General features: G+C 61.2%; 4 protein-coding genes and 1 non-coding gene across 5 annotated transcripts; 3 read left to right on the top strand and 2 right to left on the bottom strand.

Moving 5' to 3' along the window:
- Positions 1-345: 345 nt before the first annotated feature.
- On the top strand, positions 346-1630 carry SPAC2E12.03c_1 (putative protein; the record flags this gene model as incomplete). Its single annotated transcript, XM_062775945.1, has 3 exons — positions 346-532; positions 582-651; positions 962-1630. The coding sequence occupies exons 1-3, from the start codon at positions 399-401 to the stop codon at positions 1628-1630; spliced, it is 873 nt and encodes a 290-aa protein (XP_062631929.1). The 5' UTR covers positions 346-398.
- Positions 1631-1918: 288 nt separating this feature from the next.
- On the bottom strand, positions 1919-8764 carry rng2 (Ras GTPase-activating-like protein rng2; the record flags this gene model as incomplete). The annotated part of the gene is made up of 6 exons (XM_062775944.1): positions 1919-1935; positions 2019-2377; positions 2418-2690; positions 2759-3656; positions 3692-5716; positions 5752-8764. The coding sequence occupies 6 exons, from the start codon at positions 8762-8764 to the stop codon at positions 1919-1921; spliced, it is 6585 nt and encodes a 2194-aa protein (XP_062631928.1).
- Positions 8765-9404: 640 nt separating this feature from the next.
- On the top strand, positions 9405-9490 carry LOC62_07G009387. Its single transcript is given in 2 exon segments — positions 9405-9441; positions 9453-9490. It is a non-coding gene; the product is annotated as a tRNA-Lys (tRNA).
- A 119-nt stretch (positions 9491-9609) lies between these two features.
- dph5 (Diphthine methyl ester synthase) lies at positions 9610-10907 on the top strand. Its single transcript, XM_062775943.1, has 3 exons — positions 9610-9775; positions 9908-10302; positions 10363-10907. The coding sequence occupies exons 1-3, from the start codon at positions 9641-9643 to the stop codon at positions 10784-10786; spliced, it is 954 nt and encodes a 317-aa protein (XP_062631927.1). The 5' UTR covers positions 9610-9640; the 3' UTR covers positions 10787-10907.
- On the bottom strand, positions 10882-15234 carry pmc1 (Calcium-transporting ATPase 2; the record flags this gene model as incomplete). Its single annotated transcript, XM_062775942.1, has 2 exons — positions 10882-14306; positions 14362-15234. 2 exons carry the CDS (start codon positions 15232-15234, stop codon positions 11001-11003), a joined length of 4179 nt encoding a protein of 1392 aa, XP_062631926.1. The 3' UTR covers positions 10882-11000.
- Positions 15235-15534: the final 300 nt, after the last annotated feature.

Below are 15534 nucleotides of genomic sequence, written 5' to 3'. Positions count from 1 at the left end.
ACATAGGGTAGAGACTAAGGGAATACGCCGCCTGCTGCCGCGCCGCGGCGCCGCCCGTTCCGAGGACTGGAGGGGGCCACGAAACGACAACCGACTCCTCGTGCCGCAGTCCATTAAGAATTGGACAGCAACGGCACGCGACAATGTTGCGTTGCATTTCTTCGTCTCGGTCGCTTGCAAGCGCGCAACGCATTCACGCGCTATAAGTTGGGCCTGAGGGCACGCTGTTCGGGGCTACCCACCACTCGCACCAACGACTTTATCACTACAAGCGCCAACAACGACGCCGACGACGACGACGACGCGGAGGTCGCCGCCGTAACATCACCCCACCCCACCCGCCCACCCATCCTCCCCCCGCAAGCCTCCCCCACAACACACCACACACACCACACACAATGAAGGAGATCCCCGCCGCCGACAAGACGCTCGCCACGATCGGCGCCATCCTCTGGTCGATCCAGGTCGCGCCTCAGATCTGGAAGAGCCACCGGGACAAGAGCACCGAGGGGTTGAGTCCGATTCTCATGTTGTGAGTCGCGCGCGAGTGGCGACGATGCATGCTTGCTCACACACTGCAGTGTCTGGGGCATGGCGACCATCTTCCAGGGGTCGTACCTCGTCTCGCAGCGGTCGTCGATTCCATTGCAGGTGAGTTGGAGGCGACAGCCGAGCGAGCGAGCGAGGCGACTGGGGCGAGCGAGTGGGAACCGCGGCCATGTGTGATGCGCAGAGTTTTTCGGATAACCCGAGGTGGAGTGGGGCCGTGTCAGCGCGCGTCAGCGCGGTGATCATGGTGACTCGCGGGCGTGCACGAGCGGCTCGCTATTAGCAGGCCTTCACTCAGCTTCGGCTGGACCGAACAGAGGTCTGATCGCCCGTACCGCCGTCTCTTCCCCCATTTCCACTTGCCCGTCGCCACTCGCTCCCCACAATTGAAGCAAACTCACACCCCACCCAGATCCAGCCCCAGTGCTTCGGCTTCCTGTGCGTGATCTCGTGGGCCCAGTGCCTGCGGTACGGCTCGAAATGGTCCCTCAAGCGCGTCTTCCTCGCCATGGCCCTCTTCTACGCCTTCTTCGTCGGCTTCCAAGTCGGCAGCGTGTATGCCCTGTGGGCCGGGCAGAGGGCGGGGCGCTACTGGCCCGGGGAGATGTACGGCTGGATCACGAGCGCGCTGCTCATCATCGGCCTGCTGCCAGAGTACTACGAGATCTGGAAACACAAGGAGGTCGTCGGCATCTCGCTGCTCTTCATGGCCGTCGACATTGCCGGCGGCGTGTTCTCCGGCGTGTCTCTCTTCTTCCGCGAGGAGTTTGACAAGGTCGCCTTCGTGCAGTACTTCCTCGTCGTGCTGCTTGACGGCGTCATCATCGTGCTTGCGTGGATCCTCAACCCGATTGCCAAGCGCCGCAGGGCGCGCCAGGCCGAGCTCGAGAAGGGCGCTGCGGACGCCGAGGCGGCTGGTATCGACGCTGCCGACGAGCCCGCCAGGCCGGATGGCTCCGAGGCGAGCACTGTCGCTGAGGAGGACGACGACGCCAAGGTCGCTAAGAGCAAGCCCCTAGACGACGGATACAGCCGGACCCCCACGCTCGCGACATCACAGGACGTGAACGAGAAGCCATAGTGCCCAGCACACATAGACAGCATCAACCACGACTCCTCCCCCCACCCCCTCCGCATTCCGGAATCTGGCATTATAATCATCTCAACACCATCTACAATAGAACATCTTGCCCTATGCATATTTCTTGAAACACAGCCAAGTAGATTCCATCTCAGTTGTACAGCGGCGCCGCTGGCCACGCCGTCGTTGGGTCGATACAGTTGCCACAGCCGTCTAGGTGGGTGCCGAGTCGAGCCTTCTCTCGTCTCGTCGGCCATCGCCTCTCGCTTCATCGCATGACCTCATCGCTTAGGACGCGTAGAACTCTGCACTGTGTCAGCAATGTCCAACGCCACCATGCGGGGTGTCCTCCGCGCTGTCGGCCTTTCTGCCGCCCCTTTCGACTCACTCTTGTTGATTTGGTGAATCAACATGTTCAGGTTGAATGCCGCGTTGCCGTCAAACAGGTCCAGTCGCACGTTGTTGTCAAACTGCGCCTGCAGCAGGTCCTCCATGCGCATCTCCTCCTTGCCGATGACTGTTGAGGCCGCCGGGTGAGTCATTTCGAGGGTGAAAACGCCAACGGCGTTTGACGAGATGAACACGTGCAGCTTGTCAAACTGGCGCGGCGAGTACTGGTTGACAGACAGCAGGATGCCGCGCTCGTACAGGTCGTGCGCGGTGTACTTGAACGACCCAAACTTGGACTTCTTGCCACTGCCACGCTGGTGCCAGTACTGCTTGGACATGAACGGCGCCTTCTTCTTCCTGCAGAGGGTGTCAGCCACATCACGCCAACGCCACTCACTGTTGGAGCGCGGACATGGCCGAGTCAATGTAGTCGTGGTAGCTCTGGATCTGCTCCTCAAACTTCTGCCGCTTCTCCGATAACTGCTGGTGTGCCTCGTACATCGCGCGGAGGTCGACCTTGCGCTTCTGTCGCAATCGGTGCTTCTCCTTGATGTCTGAAGCAATCGACACGAGCAAACCACCAAAGTGATCCTCGCGTGAGAGTCGGCCGGCCTCAACCAACGCCATGCAGAACTCGATGGCACGAGACTTGACCTCGTGGAACGGAAGGCTGTTGTTATGTCAGACATTGAAAAGCGAACGCCACGGCGCCGCCACACCCGCCACCTCGCTACTCACGATCGGATGCTTTCCATCTGGTACTCAGTTTCGGCCGGTGTAGGTGGCAGATTGTGCTTGGCGAGACGAGCTTGCTCCAGGGCAATGTCGCGATGCACCTCGTAGACCCAGCGCTGCTCGTCCTGCTCGGTAGGGTGTGCCAACAACACAGCGTAGAGGTCCTTGCCAGTCTGAACACGCAGCACAGCCAAGACGTGGCGCTTCGCTTGCACCTCGAGCTCGCGCAGGTGTGCCTGAGTAGGGTCGTTGGTCTGTAACTGCGCAAGTCGGTTTGTAAGCCGGACTCGCACCGTGTTCTTGCCGCGGTCGTAGTCGATAGGAGGCCCCTCGAGTTCGCTAAGCACATCGACGATCGGATCGCCGGACTTGCCAGCAGTCAAAGCGGGCTGGTTGCGCATGAGGATACCCAAGAGACCGTAGATGTCGGTACGGGTAATCGAAATTGGCGTCGCCTCGGACGTCGACTCGAGCATTTCGTGCACGTGGAAGTCGACCTCGGCGACGTCGAGGATCCAGTCGCCCACTCTCTGGCCAGCAGAACTGATGTACTCGTACAGTGGCACGCGAACGAGTCGGTCCCTGTCGTTGCGGCTGAAGTCTTGCGTAGCAATGTGCTGTAGCAGGTTGGCGATCTGCTGCAGGTTGCGTCGCTGGACAGGGTTGACGTCGTCGGCGATATCGTACGTCTCTGGTGCAACGATCGCAGGCAGGATGAATGGCAGGATGACACACCTGGCCACGATGGGCCAGAGCTCCCAGTCGGAACGGTCCTGGAATCGCACACGGAGAGCGAGGAGTGCCTCTCGGGCCATCAGGCGGACCGTGTAAGGCATCTGGTCGGTCGAGCGCATGATCGCGTTGAGGAGATCGTCAGTGAGAGCGCGGAGCTCCTGCAGGTCTGGGCTGTCAGCGTGGTTTGTCAGGAGCACTCACGTTGGATATACAGAGTGCGCGTGTCACTGTGTGTCTGGAGAATCTGGTCGGCATCAAGGTCGCGAGGCAAGGCGCTCCTGATGCCGGTGAGGCTCTCCTCGGCGTTGATCAGGCGGTTGTAGATGTCCACGGGGTCGGTGCTTAGGTCGAGCTCCTCGGCCTGGACCATGCGCACGACGTGGGGACCCAGCGTGTTCTGAAGATACGGCGTGAGGGTGGGCTTGGCGTACTGCGTGGCGACGTTGGTGATGGCAAAGCGCATGTCGAGCAGCTCGTCCAGCGACCGCGAGCGCAGGATCTGCTCGTGGATCGAGATCTGGAGGAGCTTGTGGAAGAGGTACTGTGCGCGCTCGTCGTGCCCAAAGCCGAACAGAATAAGAGTCACACCCTCGACAATGCGGCGGTCGGCGTCGGCATCGGGGTCTGCCACAAGCTTGTGCAGCAGACGAGTGAGGTACTTTGGCTGCGTCTGGAGGGTGAAGAACAGGTGCTCGTAGAGCTCGAGCTTGCGCTGGCTCGTACGGTCGAGATGTACGCCGGTGAATGGGTCGCCTCCGCCGGGGGGCTGGAACGACTCGTCACCAGGAGCGACGCCGTGGCGGCGCTTGGCGCGAACAAGGTCCTCGAACGACATCTTGTTCTTGAGAATCAGAGCAATCTTGGTGTCGAGCTCTGAAACCTCAGTCTCTAGCACCTGGTTGGTGCGCAAAAGCTCAACCACATCCTTGCGGTACGTGTCGATTCTGAGCTGGTCGCGGAAGTCGCTCTCCGTGTCGTCCAGGAGGTGCATGTAGTGCTGGATGGTTGGGACGTCGACGCCAGAGCCAGTTACAAGGCGGGAGTACAGCTGGCGCTGCTGTCGACCACGCCACAACGCCTGGACCTTGACGACCTTGTCGACATTGCGGTGAATGTACGACGTACGGACCCAGAGGCGACGGCGAGCGAGGAAACCACGGATGAGCGACTGCAGGAACACGAGCGCACCCTGGGTGTGCGGGTCGACGAGGTAGTCGCGCCACTCGCGGTACTCTTGCCTGGCAAGGTAGCCGCGGGCGACGGCCTGGAAGCCGATGACGTCGGGCTGCACAAACTCGAGCTTCTTCTTCTGCTCGACAGTGTGCTTCTTGGCCAGCCTGGTACGGAGGAAGGCTTGGAGGCCACCAACGGAGCCAGTAACCTCGACCTTGGCCAGCGCCTTTTGCATGTTGCGGTGCTGCTGCTGAGCGAGACGTCCACGAGCCAGGGCCTGGAACGAAGACACGGACGTGGTGACCTTGGCCACTGTCTTGACGATAACCTGCTTGCGGCGGCGAGCGAGTACACCGCGGGCCTGTGACTGAATCGCCACGACGTAGTCGGCCGCGTTGTCCAGCTTCTCCTCACGAGCCTTGTGCTGTCGGCGAACGAGGGCACCGCGAAGGTGGCTCTGCAGAGCAGTGAACGTGGCAGTGTGAGCCTGGACAACCTTTTGCTGCTTGGCAACAGCCTGGCGAGTGAGGCGGCCACGAAGAGCAGCCTGAACAGAGGAAATCGACTTGACAACGACTGGCTGCGCAAGGGCCTTGCGGTCCTGCTGACGATTTCTCCGCGCCAAGCGACCACGGCAGGTGGCCTGGAGGCCGACGATGGCGCGGTGAGAGCGGTCGAGCTCATTCGCGATAACCGAGCGTCTCATCCGCGCGAGCATTCCTCGGGCCTGGGCCTGGATGCCGATGACGGCCCCCTGGGTCCCGTGAACCTGGCCGACATGCTGCTGCCAATGCTCGCGAGTGAGGTGCGCGCGAGCCGCAGCCTGGAGAGACGTAGCCCACCGGCCAAGCTTTGCGTGGCCCTTCTTCTCAGCGGCAATGGCCTTACGGCTGGCAGCACCACGTGCCTGCGACTGGAGGCGGGTGATGATTGGCACTGCCAGCTTGATCTGGGCCTTGACACGCGACATGCGCTGGCGAGCCAGCACACCGCGGAGGTGGCGCTGAAGCGCGGTGATCGAGTCCTCACACTCGAGCAGCTCACGGTCGCGTTCTGAATGTCAGCGCTGGACGGTGGTCCATACTCACTCTCATCTTCGGTCTCCTCTTCCTCTTCAGGCTCCTCCCAAGCAGCCTCCTTGGCGAGTGTCTGCTGCACCTGTTGGAAGTCGGGCATGGCAACGCCCTGAATGTCCTTCTGCGTCGCTGCCAGCTGCTCGTCGGTGAAGTCGAACTGACCGACCAGGTTGTTCATTCGCTCAGCACGACCCAGTCGAGCCAAGAGATGGCTGAGAACGTGGATGCAGAAGATGACCTTTGGCACGTTCTTCTTGTTGTAGAGGTCGGTAATCTCAAAGATGAACGTCTCAGGCATGCCGACATTGCGCACAAAGTTGAGGAAGTAGTTGATGTTGTCAGTCTGGAGATACCTGTGCTTGGCATCGGTCCTGATCCGGCGCACAACATGCTCGCCCTCGTACACGCGTGCGAGCTTGGCGAGAACAACACCATCTCGAAGACCGTCCTCGAGCTCGGTAACGCCGAATTGAAGCTCCTCGTCCAGGCACCCTTCGATCCACTGTTGTGCCTCTCCAACGTGACAGAGGTAGTTGTATGCTGCGAGCTCGTGGCGCTGCCTGTCCATGTTCGCCAGACGACGAGATGGAAGCGGGGCAGGGGCCATCTTTGCGGACGAGGCGGCGAGGGGAAGTCGGGACGGCTTGACCTTGTCGTTGACCTCCATGTTGCGCGATGAAGCGCCAATGGCGCTCATGAGTCCCTTCATTTCCTCGCCCGCGACTTCAACTCTTGTCGTTGCCCACGTGTTCAGTAAGCCGGTCTTGGGCGTGTGCGTAACCGACGATGTTGATGACTGCCGCTTGCTTGGGGTAGACGGAGCGCGCGGCGTAGGCGGTGTGGCAGCGTTGTGAGTCGCGGAAGGCGAAAGCGGCGCAAGAGGGCGCGATGAGGCCAGGGTCTTGACAGGCGTAGCAAGGACCTTTACAGGCGTCGGCTGCTGCTCGAGGGCTGGGCTGCTGGTACGAGGCGGTGTGTTCTCCTCGGTGCTGGGAGGCATGGGGGAAGTCTTGCTCAGCGACAACTTGCGGTTCTTGGCCGAGATGACCCTCTGCTGGCTGACGCGGCGGTTATCGCCCTCCCATCCTTGGTCGCCAGAGACGATTCGGGGCAAGTGCTTGCCCAGACGACGACGATCGCTGCTGAGCGATGGGACACGGCCGCGGGGAGCTGGTGCAGAGGAGGCATCGCCAGTCGCAAAGCGAGAGGCTAACGAGCTGACTGTGCCCTTTGGAGGGCCAGTAGGAGCGCGGTATGTTAAGCCAGCAAACTTGGGCTTGGGCGGTGCTGCTCCCTCAGGTGTAGACGTGGATCCCGGCTTAGAGGGAGAGAAGACATCGCCGCCGAATGGAGGAGGCTTGGGGGTGCGGGGCGCGGCAGTGGCGACCGGTGCGGCCTTGGCCAACAGCTTGGACGGAGACTCGACCGGTGTCGGCTTGAGGTCCTGCGAAGCGACCTTGCGGAGAATGGGCGGTGTCCACTCCTGGGCCGGTGCGGCAGCTGCGGGCTTGATCGACTCGCGAGACTCGGTCTTTCGAAGCGTCGTCCATTCAGGGGCCGTAGTCGACACTGGTGCCGGCTTGATAGAGTCTCTCGGCTCGACCTTTTTCAATCCGGCCTGGGCTGACTGGCTCCACTCCTGCGAGGCGACCTTACGAACAACTGGGATCGTGTGCTCCTGCGACACACGCTGGGACAGCTTCGAAGGGGTAAACTCCTGGGAGGTGCGCTTATCGAGGCTCGAGGGGGTGAACTCCTGCGACGCGCGCTTGTTAAGAGTCGACGGCTCGATCTTGAACTGGGGATCTGTCAACGTGTCGGCGGGACGGGGGGCGGGGCGCAGGCGCTCGCCAAACGGTGACGACCGTGGCGACTCGGCCCCTCCAGGAGTCTTGGTCGGGGTGCCTGTCGAATTGTTGGGAAGTGCCTTTGTTGGTGTGGACGGGGAGGTTGGAAGTGCCTTTGTTCTCTCAAACGTCTGGGAGCGTCTGTTGACCACTGTCTTTGGCGAGGCCGGGGCGATGGAGGACTCCTTGAGCGATTCAGCTAGCTGGCTGACTGCAGTGTCCACGACTGGCGCCGGTGCAGGCGCAGGCGCTGGCGTCGGGACGACGACCGGCTCGACCTTTGCCTCTGCAAAGTCTCCAGCTGCCTTCTGCCTCGCCTCGAGTCGCCGCCGGGCATTGTTGCGCGCCTCCGCGAGTGTGTCGGCAGCGGACCTGTTGCGCAGCGAGCCGACCGTAGATGATGTACCTGTGAGCTGGGGTGAGATGTCGCGGAATGACGAGATGGACGGAGGGCGAGGTCTGGCAGTGAAGGCTGGCTCGGTCGTCGACGGCTCTGCAGCAGCTGGAGCCGCGGGTGTCGGGGCGACAGCCGGTTCGGACGTGACAGACGCAGGGCGTGCACGGGGGAACGGCCTCTCAGTGTCGACAGGAGCTGGGGCCGCGGCGGCAGGCTGGCGGGTGAGCGCGTTCGCCTCGGGGCCAGCCAGAGACGACAGCGGGCTCTTGGCGTCCTCTGTTGACAAGTGCTTGGACCACCGGTCGATAACCGAGCCCTTGCGCGACAGGCGAGGCACAGCAGGCGAGAAGTCTGCAGCGGGGGCGGTCGGCGCTGGCGCCGGCGCGCGCGATGAGATGGACGAGAGCGTCTCGTTGGGCAGGAGCATGCTACGCGGGCGGCCAAGGGCGGGGCTTGCAGGGTTCTGCACCTTGTCTGCCGCCGCCACCGCCTCCGTCTCGATCTTGGCCTCCCACTGCCCGCGGACCAGGTCGACCGACTTGCCGCGCGCCGAGTGCCCCATGCCGGCGATGCGCGCGCCTGAGCCGGAGCGGCGGAGGCCGGACACGCCGCTGTTTTCGCGGATCGAGTTGATGCGCGACGCCGAGCTCGAGCTGCCCGCGCCGCCGTCGCCGGTGGGCGAGGACGCGGTCTTGCCCATCAGACGCGTCTGGTAAGAGTATATCGAGGCCGAGGTGGAGATGTCGCTCTTCTGCGGCGAAGAGGTGTCGGGGTCCGCCATGGCCGTTGTTCGGGGGTGGGTGGGGTCCGGGCGATGATGTTTGTTTGTGTTGTTGTTGTTGTGTCGATGCCGGGGTTGTCGATGGGTGTGTGGTGTTTAGGGACCGAGGGACATTTGCGGCTGGCGTGTGTGCGCTTTGCGAGTGCCGCGAGTGTTGTCGAGCAGAGTGTGTGTGTCGTTGCGAGGTGTCTGTCTGTCGGTGTGTGAGAGTGTGTTGATGTTGACGACTAAGGGTTGCCGCCTGGCTGGGTGGTGGCTTCATTGTCTCGACCCCCCTTGTTTTTACTTCCGGGACGACGACGAGACGCGTTACTGGGCGAGAAATCAATCGCCAAGATTGGGTGACTTAAACAACCCCCCCGCTTTTGCCACATGAAGCCGTTGGGTGGCAACAAGGCAATGGGGCCTCCCCATCCGGTTAGCATTCTCAATTGACACTCGCAATGCATATGCATGCATGTTTGGGCTCTCCTGGTTCAGACGGGTCAGTCAATGCCGACCGGTGTTGACGCACCATTCAGAGCATCGATAGGTATCGGTGTTGAGGCATGGGGCACGACGACCAACTCCACCCCGCGTCACACAGCCGATCCGTGCGCTCAAAGTGCGCCCTGTGCGCCCCTTTCCAACAAATGATCATGCCTGGTTATATCAGTCGGTAGATAGTTTGACTCTTACTACTTAAGACATCAAAATGTCATGGGTTCGAGCCCCATACTAGGCTTAACCTTTTGGTTTGCCTTTTGCTTTCGTGGCAGGGCCACGTGCGGATCGCGTGGCAGGCGTTCAAAATCTCAATCTCAAGTTGGACCTCAACCTCCACCACAACAATCTCATCCATCTCTCAACTTTTCAACCCCCACCCACTCCCCCGCCATGCTCTACGTTATCGGCCTCGGCCTCAGCGACGAAAAGGACATTACTGTCAAGGGCCTCGAGGCGGTCAAGAAATGCGAGCGCGTGTATCTTGAGGCGTACACGTCGATCCTGATGGTCGAGAAGGAGAAGCTGGTGAGTGCGCGAGCCGCGGAGCGGCGAGCGGGCGGTCCGGGCCTTTGCCTCATATCTATCTGGCTCGTTTCGTCGTCCCCTCTCAGAGCAGAATCACACACTCCTCGCTGCGCTCGGAGTTGACCAATTCAGGAAGAGTTCTACGGCCGCCCAGTAATCACCGCGACGCGCGAGACGGTCGAGCTGGAAGCCGACGACATCCTGCGCGACGCCGAGACAAAGGACATTGCCTTCCTCGTGGTCGGCGACCCGCTCGGCGCGACAACGCACACTGATCTGCTACTGCGCGCCGACGCGCGCGGTGTTCCCACGCAGACGATCCACAACGCGAGTATTATGACGGCGCTCGGGAGCACCGGACTGCAGATGTACAACTTTGGCCAGGCGATCAGCCTGCCGTTCTACACCGCCTCGTGGACCCCGGACAGCTGGTACGACCGCCTCGAGGAGAACCTGCGCTTCGGGATGCACACGCTTGTTCTGCTGGACATCAAGGTCCGCGAGCAGAGCGAGGAGAACATGGCGCGGTGAGTCCGAGCGGAAGTGAAGCTGGTTTGAGGAGCTCGCGCTGACGCGCTCGCTCGCAGCGGCCGCCTCGTCTACGAGCCCCCGCGCTTCATGAACCCCTTCCAGGCGTTCAAGCAGATGCTGCTCACCGAGACAAAACGGCGCAACCCCGAAGTGGACAGCGACGACGAGGACGCCGAGGCCGTGCTCGCTGCGGCTGCGGACGCGCCGCGCTTCCTCGACCCGGAGCGCACGCTCGCCATGTCCCTCTCGCGTATTGGAACCCCCACGCAGCGCATCATCGCCGGCACGCTCGCCGAGCTCGAGGCGCTTGACGAGGAGGAGTTTGGCGCGCCCCTCCACTCTGTCGTCGTTGTCGGCAAGCGCATCCACCCCCTCGAGCTCGAGTTCGCCGGCCGCTGGTGCGTCGGCGGCGAGCAGGGCAAGTGGTGGTCTGTCGCCAAGGACGTGTACGGCGTCGAGCGCGAGACGTTCGACTACTAGGCGACGCCTTGAGCGCCTCACGTTTTGACTACTACGCCCATACTACTAGGCTCCGCCAGCGGCGGTTCAACCCAACAATCAATCTAGACAGCTAATGCTTCATCATGCAGTGCATTCTCCAAAACTCTATGTGGTGGACAACCGGCAGACGCACACGGGCACGTCGTCGTGTATAAAAGTCAAATATACATTATCTTTCCGGGCAGGAGACAGTCTAAGGCTTGGGCTTCGCCGGCGAAGCCAAAGGGGAAACGGGGCCAAGGGGCGTCTTGGGCGACGTGTAGCCCGAGGGCGATGGAGGCTCGAGGCCAAACTTGGCGTATAGGGGGTCGTTGGGGTCCGTGTCCGGGTGCAGCTGGACACGGCCCGCGTACAGGTCCGCAGTGGATCTGCTCGGCTCGTGGCGCGCGGGGTTGGCAAGACCGGCAGTGTTGGTCGGCATGACCCAGGTCCCGCCGGCACCAATGGCACCACCGACGAGGGCGGGGATCATGGCCATGAGGTTCTGGAGCTGGACGCCCTCCTTCTTCATGGCCTTGTAGCTCGAGCCCTTGGCGACAGCCGAAGCGCGAATACGGCCACCGCGGAAGCGGGCGTACGTGGCGAGGTTGTCGCGAACCTTCTCCAGAGTAGGGTTGTACGTGTATCCGTCGTCCGACTCGTCGTCGTCCACGTCCTCGGGGTCGACAAGGGCGAGCTTGGCGGGGTCGGGGTAGACGCGCAGGGCAATGAGGGCCTTCTCGAACGGCTTGGTCGGCAGAATGCGCACAATGGCACCAATGGGGATGGACAGGAAGCCGGAGACGATCGAAACACCCCAGTGGGCGGCAGTGATACGGGTCACCTGGAAGGCGGCACCACCAACAAACATGATGAGGATCTGACCACCAATCATGATGGCAAGGATGGTCATGAACCAAATGTTCTTGAACATGCCTTCGAAAATGTTAAACTTGCGGTCGAGGCGACGACAGTTGATCATGTTGAAAATCTGACAGAAGACGAAGCAGTTGAAGACGAGGGCGCGAAGGCGGGCGTCGTTGCGGGGCGTGTGGGTGAGGTTAAGGATGTCGTGGCCACGGAAGTGGAGGACAAGACAGAGAATAACCTGGTAAATGGCCTGGATAATGATCATCTTGATCATGTCGACGTTGATAAGCGGGGCGTTCTTGCGCTCAGGAGGACGGTCAAGCGACTTGCGGGTGGCGGGGTCGGTGGCAAGAGCAAGAGCAGCAAACGTGTCCATGATGAGGTTGACCCACAGCAGTTGGACAGCCGTAAGCACCGAGCTCTCCTTCTCCGAAGAGACGGCGGAAATAAAGGTGATGAGAACCGCAGTGACGTTGACCGAAAGCTGGAACTGGAGGAACTTCTTGACCGAGTCGTTGACACAGCGTCCCCACATGACGGCGACGACAATGTTTGCAAACGAGTCGTCCATGAGGATGATGTCGGAAGCCTCCTTGGCAACCTCAGTACCGGCGATACCCATGGCGAAACCAACATTGGCGAGCTTGAGTGCGGGACCGTCGTTGGTACCGTCACCAGTGACACCGACAATCTCGCCCATAGACTTGAGGGTCTTGACGAGAAGCTTCTTGTCCTCGGGCGACGAACGGGCAAGGATCTGAAGACGGGGCGAGATCTCGAGGCGGTCGGCGTCCGAGAGCTTTCTGTAGACAGGGCCTTCCATGACGATGCCGCCGGGAGTGAAGATGCCACACTGGCGGGCAATTGAACGGGCAGTAAGGACGTTGTCACCAGTAACCATCTTGACACCGACACCAGCGTGCTGGCACTCGGCAACGGCCTGGGTGACACCGGGGCGCAGAGGGTCCTCGATACCGACAACGGCGATAAGCGTCAAGTCGCGGGACAGGAGGGTGAAGGGAACCTGGTCGGGGCCAGTGCCCTCGGGCGTGCCCTTGGGGGGCCACGACTCGAACTCGCGGTAGCCAATGGCGAGGGTACGGAGGGTCTGGTCGGCGTAGAAGATGATGGTCTTGGCAATGTTGTTCTTTGTAGCGTCGTTGAACGCGGCAGTCTCGATGCCAGGGACAGTGGTGGGAGAAACGACAACGTAGCGGGTGCAGTTCTTGGCAAGAACCTCGGAAGCGCCCTTGATGTACAGGCGGTACTTGCCGGCCGTAGTCTTGACAACAACGCCCATTGCCTTGAGCTCGGACGAGAAGGGAATCATCTGGACAATCTCGGCAGAGTCGCGGACCTTTTTGTAGTTCTCCCAGCCCAGCTCCTTGGCGAAGCGGAGAAGAGCGGTCTCGGTCTTGGAGCCAACAAACTGATCCTCGCCGTCAATGACGTCCTCGAAAGCCGTCGAGTTGACACAGATGGCCTCGTTGAAGAGCGTCTTGAGTTCCGGCGAAGCGACCTCGTTCATCTCGTTCATGTCAAACGAAAAGTCGGCCTGGTCGTGGTCCTCGGTGTCGGCAATCGAGCGCTCAATGTTCTCGTCCATGTTGCGAACAAACTTGCCGTGGACGCCGAGCGAACCAGCGACAATGCTCATGACGTTTTGCGTAAGGGTACCCGTCTTGTCCGTGCACACGACCGTGGCGTGGCCCATGGTCTCGCATGCGCCAAGGACTCGGACCAGAAGGTTTTGCGCCGTCATGCGTTTCGTAGCAAAGGCCAATGCGAGGGTGACAGCAAGGGGAAGACCTTCGGGCACTGCGACGACCACGAGGGTGAATGAAATGACGAGAATGTTGATGAACACGTTGGCCTTGTCGTTTGGCGTTGCGGGCAAGTTGTCATCGCTGGGACTCTTCATGCCCTTGAGCTGGACGAAGAAGCGAATCATGAGCGCCACAAACAGAAAGATACCCGAGATACCGCCGAACCAGGCAATCAGGCCCGCGAGGTGGTTGAGCTTGAGCTGCAGAGGCGTAGATTCCGTGTCGGTGCGCATGGCCATCATGATACGACCGTTGAAGGATGTGGTGCCGACGGCGATCACGACATACTCGCCAACACCGTCGAGGACCTTTGATCCCGAAAGCATGAAACAGTCGGTCTTGAGGGTCTTGCCCTCACCGAGCTTGGCACGCTCAGCGAGGCACTCTTCATAGGTCGACTTTTTGATCGTATCGGATTCGCCAGTGGCAGCCGATTCGTCGCACCGGACGCCGTGACCCCTGACAAACACACCGTCGACGGGGATGACTTCTCCGGGCTCGACAAGGGCAATGTCGCCGACGACGAGTTCCTGAACGTTGATGACCATTTCGTTGCCGCCGCGGAGGACCTTGACGGTACGGTCATCGCGCTTGGCATTGAGCTTCTTGAACTGGCGCTCCTTTTGCCAGTCGTTAACCGAGCCGACGAGGACGACAATGATGATGGCGACACAGATGGCGACACCCTCGACCCAGTCGACCTTGGGCATCTGACATCCTTCGGGCGGGCAACCCTCGTCGTGGAAGACCTCATGGGGACCGGGCTTGAAGTCTTGGTACAGTCCAAGCGCAAGCGAAATGATAGCGACAATGGTAAGGAGAATCTGTAACGCTGGTGAGCGAACCGAGCGATACCAAGACGCCAAGGAGCGCACTCACAAGAATCTTATCCTGGAAAGCTTCCCACATGAGACGCCAAAAGCTCTTGCTCTTGCGCTCGGGCAGGTCATTGCGTCCGTACACCTTGCGCCTGTCTTCGATGCTCGCGCGGTACTGGGCACCGCCGCCCGCAGCAAGCTCGCCGGAAGAGCGGGGCGCTCTGCCGTCGTGGTCGGGATGGCCTGCGACAGGGGCAGTGTTCAGACCCTTTGACGGGTCGACACCCAGACCTTCGAGCAGGCCGTTGACACCACCAATCTTTTCCAACTCGTCGAGCGACTTGGGGTCGACGAGCATGGCGAGGGTCGACGGCTTCTCACGGAACGGCGTGGGGTCTGTCGTGTCCTTCGAGGGGTCGAGGTGGGCCATCTCGGGAGGTTCGTGCTTCTTTGCCTTGTCCTTCTTGTCCTTCTTCTCCTTCTTATCAACACTGGTGTCGTTGGTGACAGTAGGGGAGAGGTCGCGCGACGACCAGGTGCCGACGCTCCAGTTCTTCTTGTGGGTCGGGGTCGAAGGGCTGGAGGCGTCGCCGTGCTCGCCAATGGGGGCGAGGAGCTCATTGTCGCCAGCGACACGGGCAATGCTGCCACCAACATCAGAGCTCGGGGTGGGTAACTCTTCTGAAAAGTGGACGCTCGAGGTGCTGGTTAACGTGGGCGACGGCGGGGTGAGGACCGAAGACGCGCTAGGCGAGGGCGAGTGGCCTGGGGTCCATGGGCCGCCAGTAGCGTGCGATGGGGAGAGGTGGCCGGGGTCGCTGACTTCGGATTGTTGGCGTCTATGTCTTGACGGGGTGGAAGGCGATGCGGTGACCGGGGCGGGGGGCGGCCCGTCGAGGTCGGTGGTGATGATGAGGGGCGGGGAAGGTGCCATCGCGACGGACGTGCTACGCGGCTAGCGGCGGTGTCAACTGAGTTGCTGGTGGAGCGTTGGGTTGTTGGGTCGTGCCGGGGGGGTTGCTGCGGTGCGCGTGCGTGCGTGTTGCCACTGTGAGATGTGTTCACAAAAGGAGGGGGGGGGATGTGGGGTGCGTGCTTAAGAGAGAGACAAGAGAGTGTGAGGATGTGATGGTGGGTAGTAAATGTGTATGGTGCTGGGTGGGTGGTCGAATGTTGATGCACCACTGCACTGTACAGTGCTGCACCAGGTTGAAAGTGTGGAGGAGGCGGTGCA

This window comes from Vanrija pseudolonga, chromosome 7 (assembly GCF_020906515.1).
Source record: "Vanrija pseudolonga chromosome 7, complete sequence".
NCBI classification, from domain to species: domain Eukaryota; kingdom Fungi; phylum Basidiomycota; class Tremellomycetes; order Trichosporonales; family Trichosporonaceae; genus Vanrija; species Vanrija pseudolonga.
The sequence above is the reverse complement of the archived record's forward strand: the minus strand, read 5'-3'. Positions and strand labels throughout refer to the sequence as shown.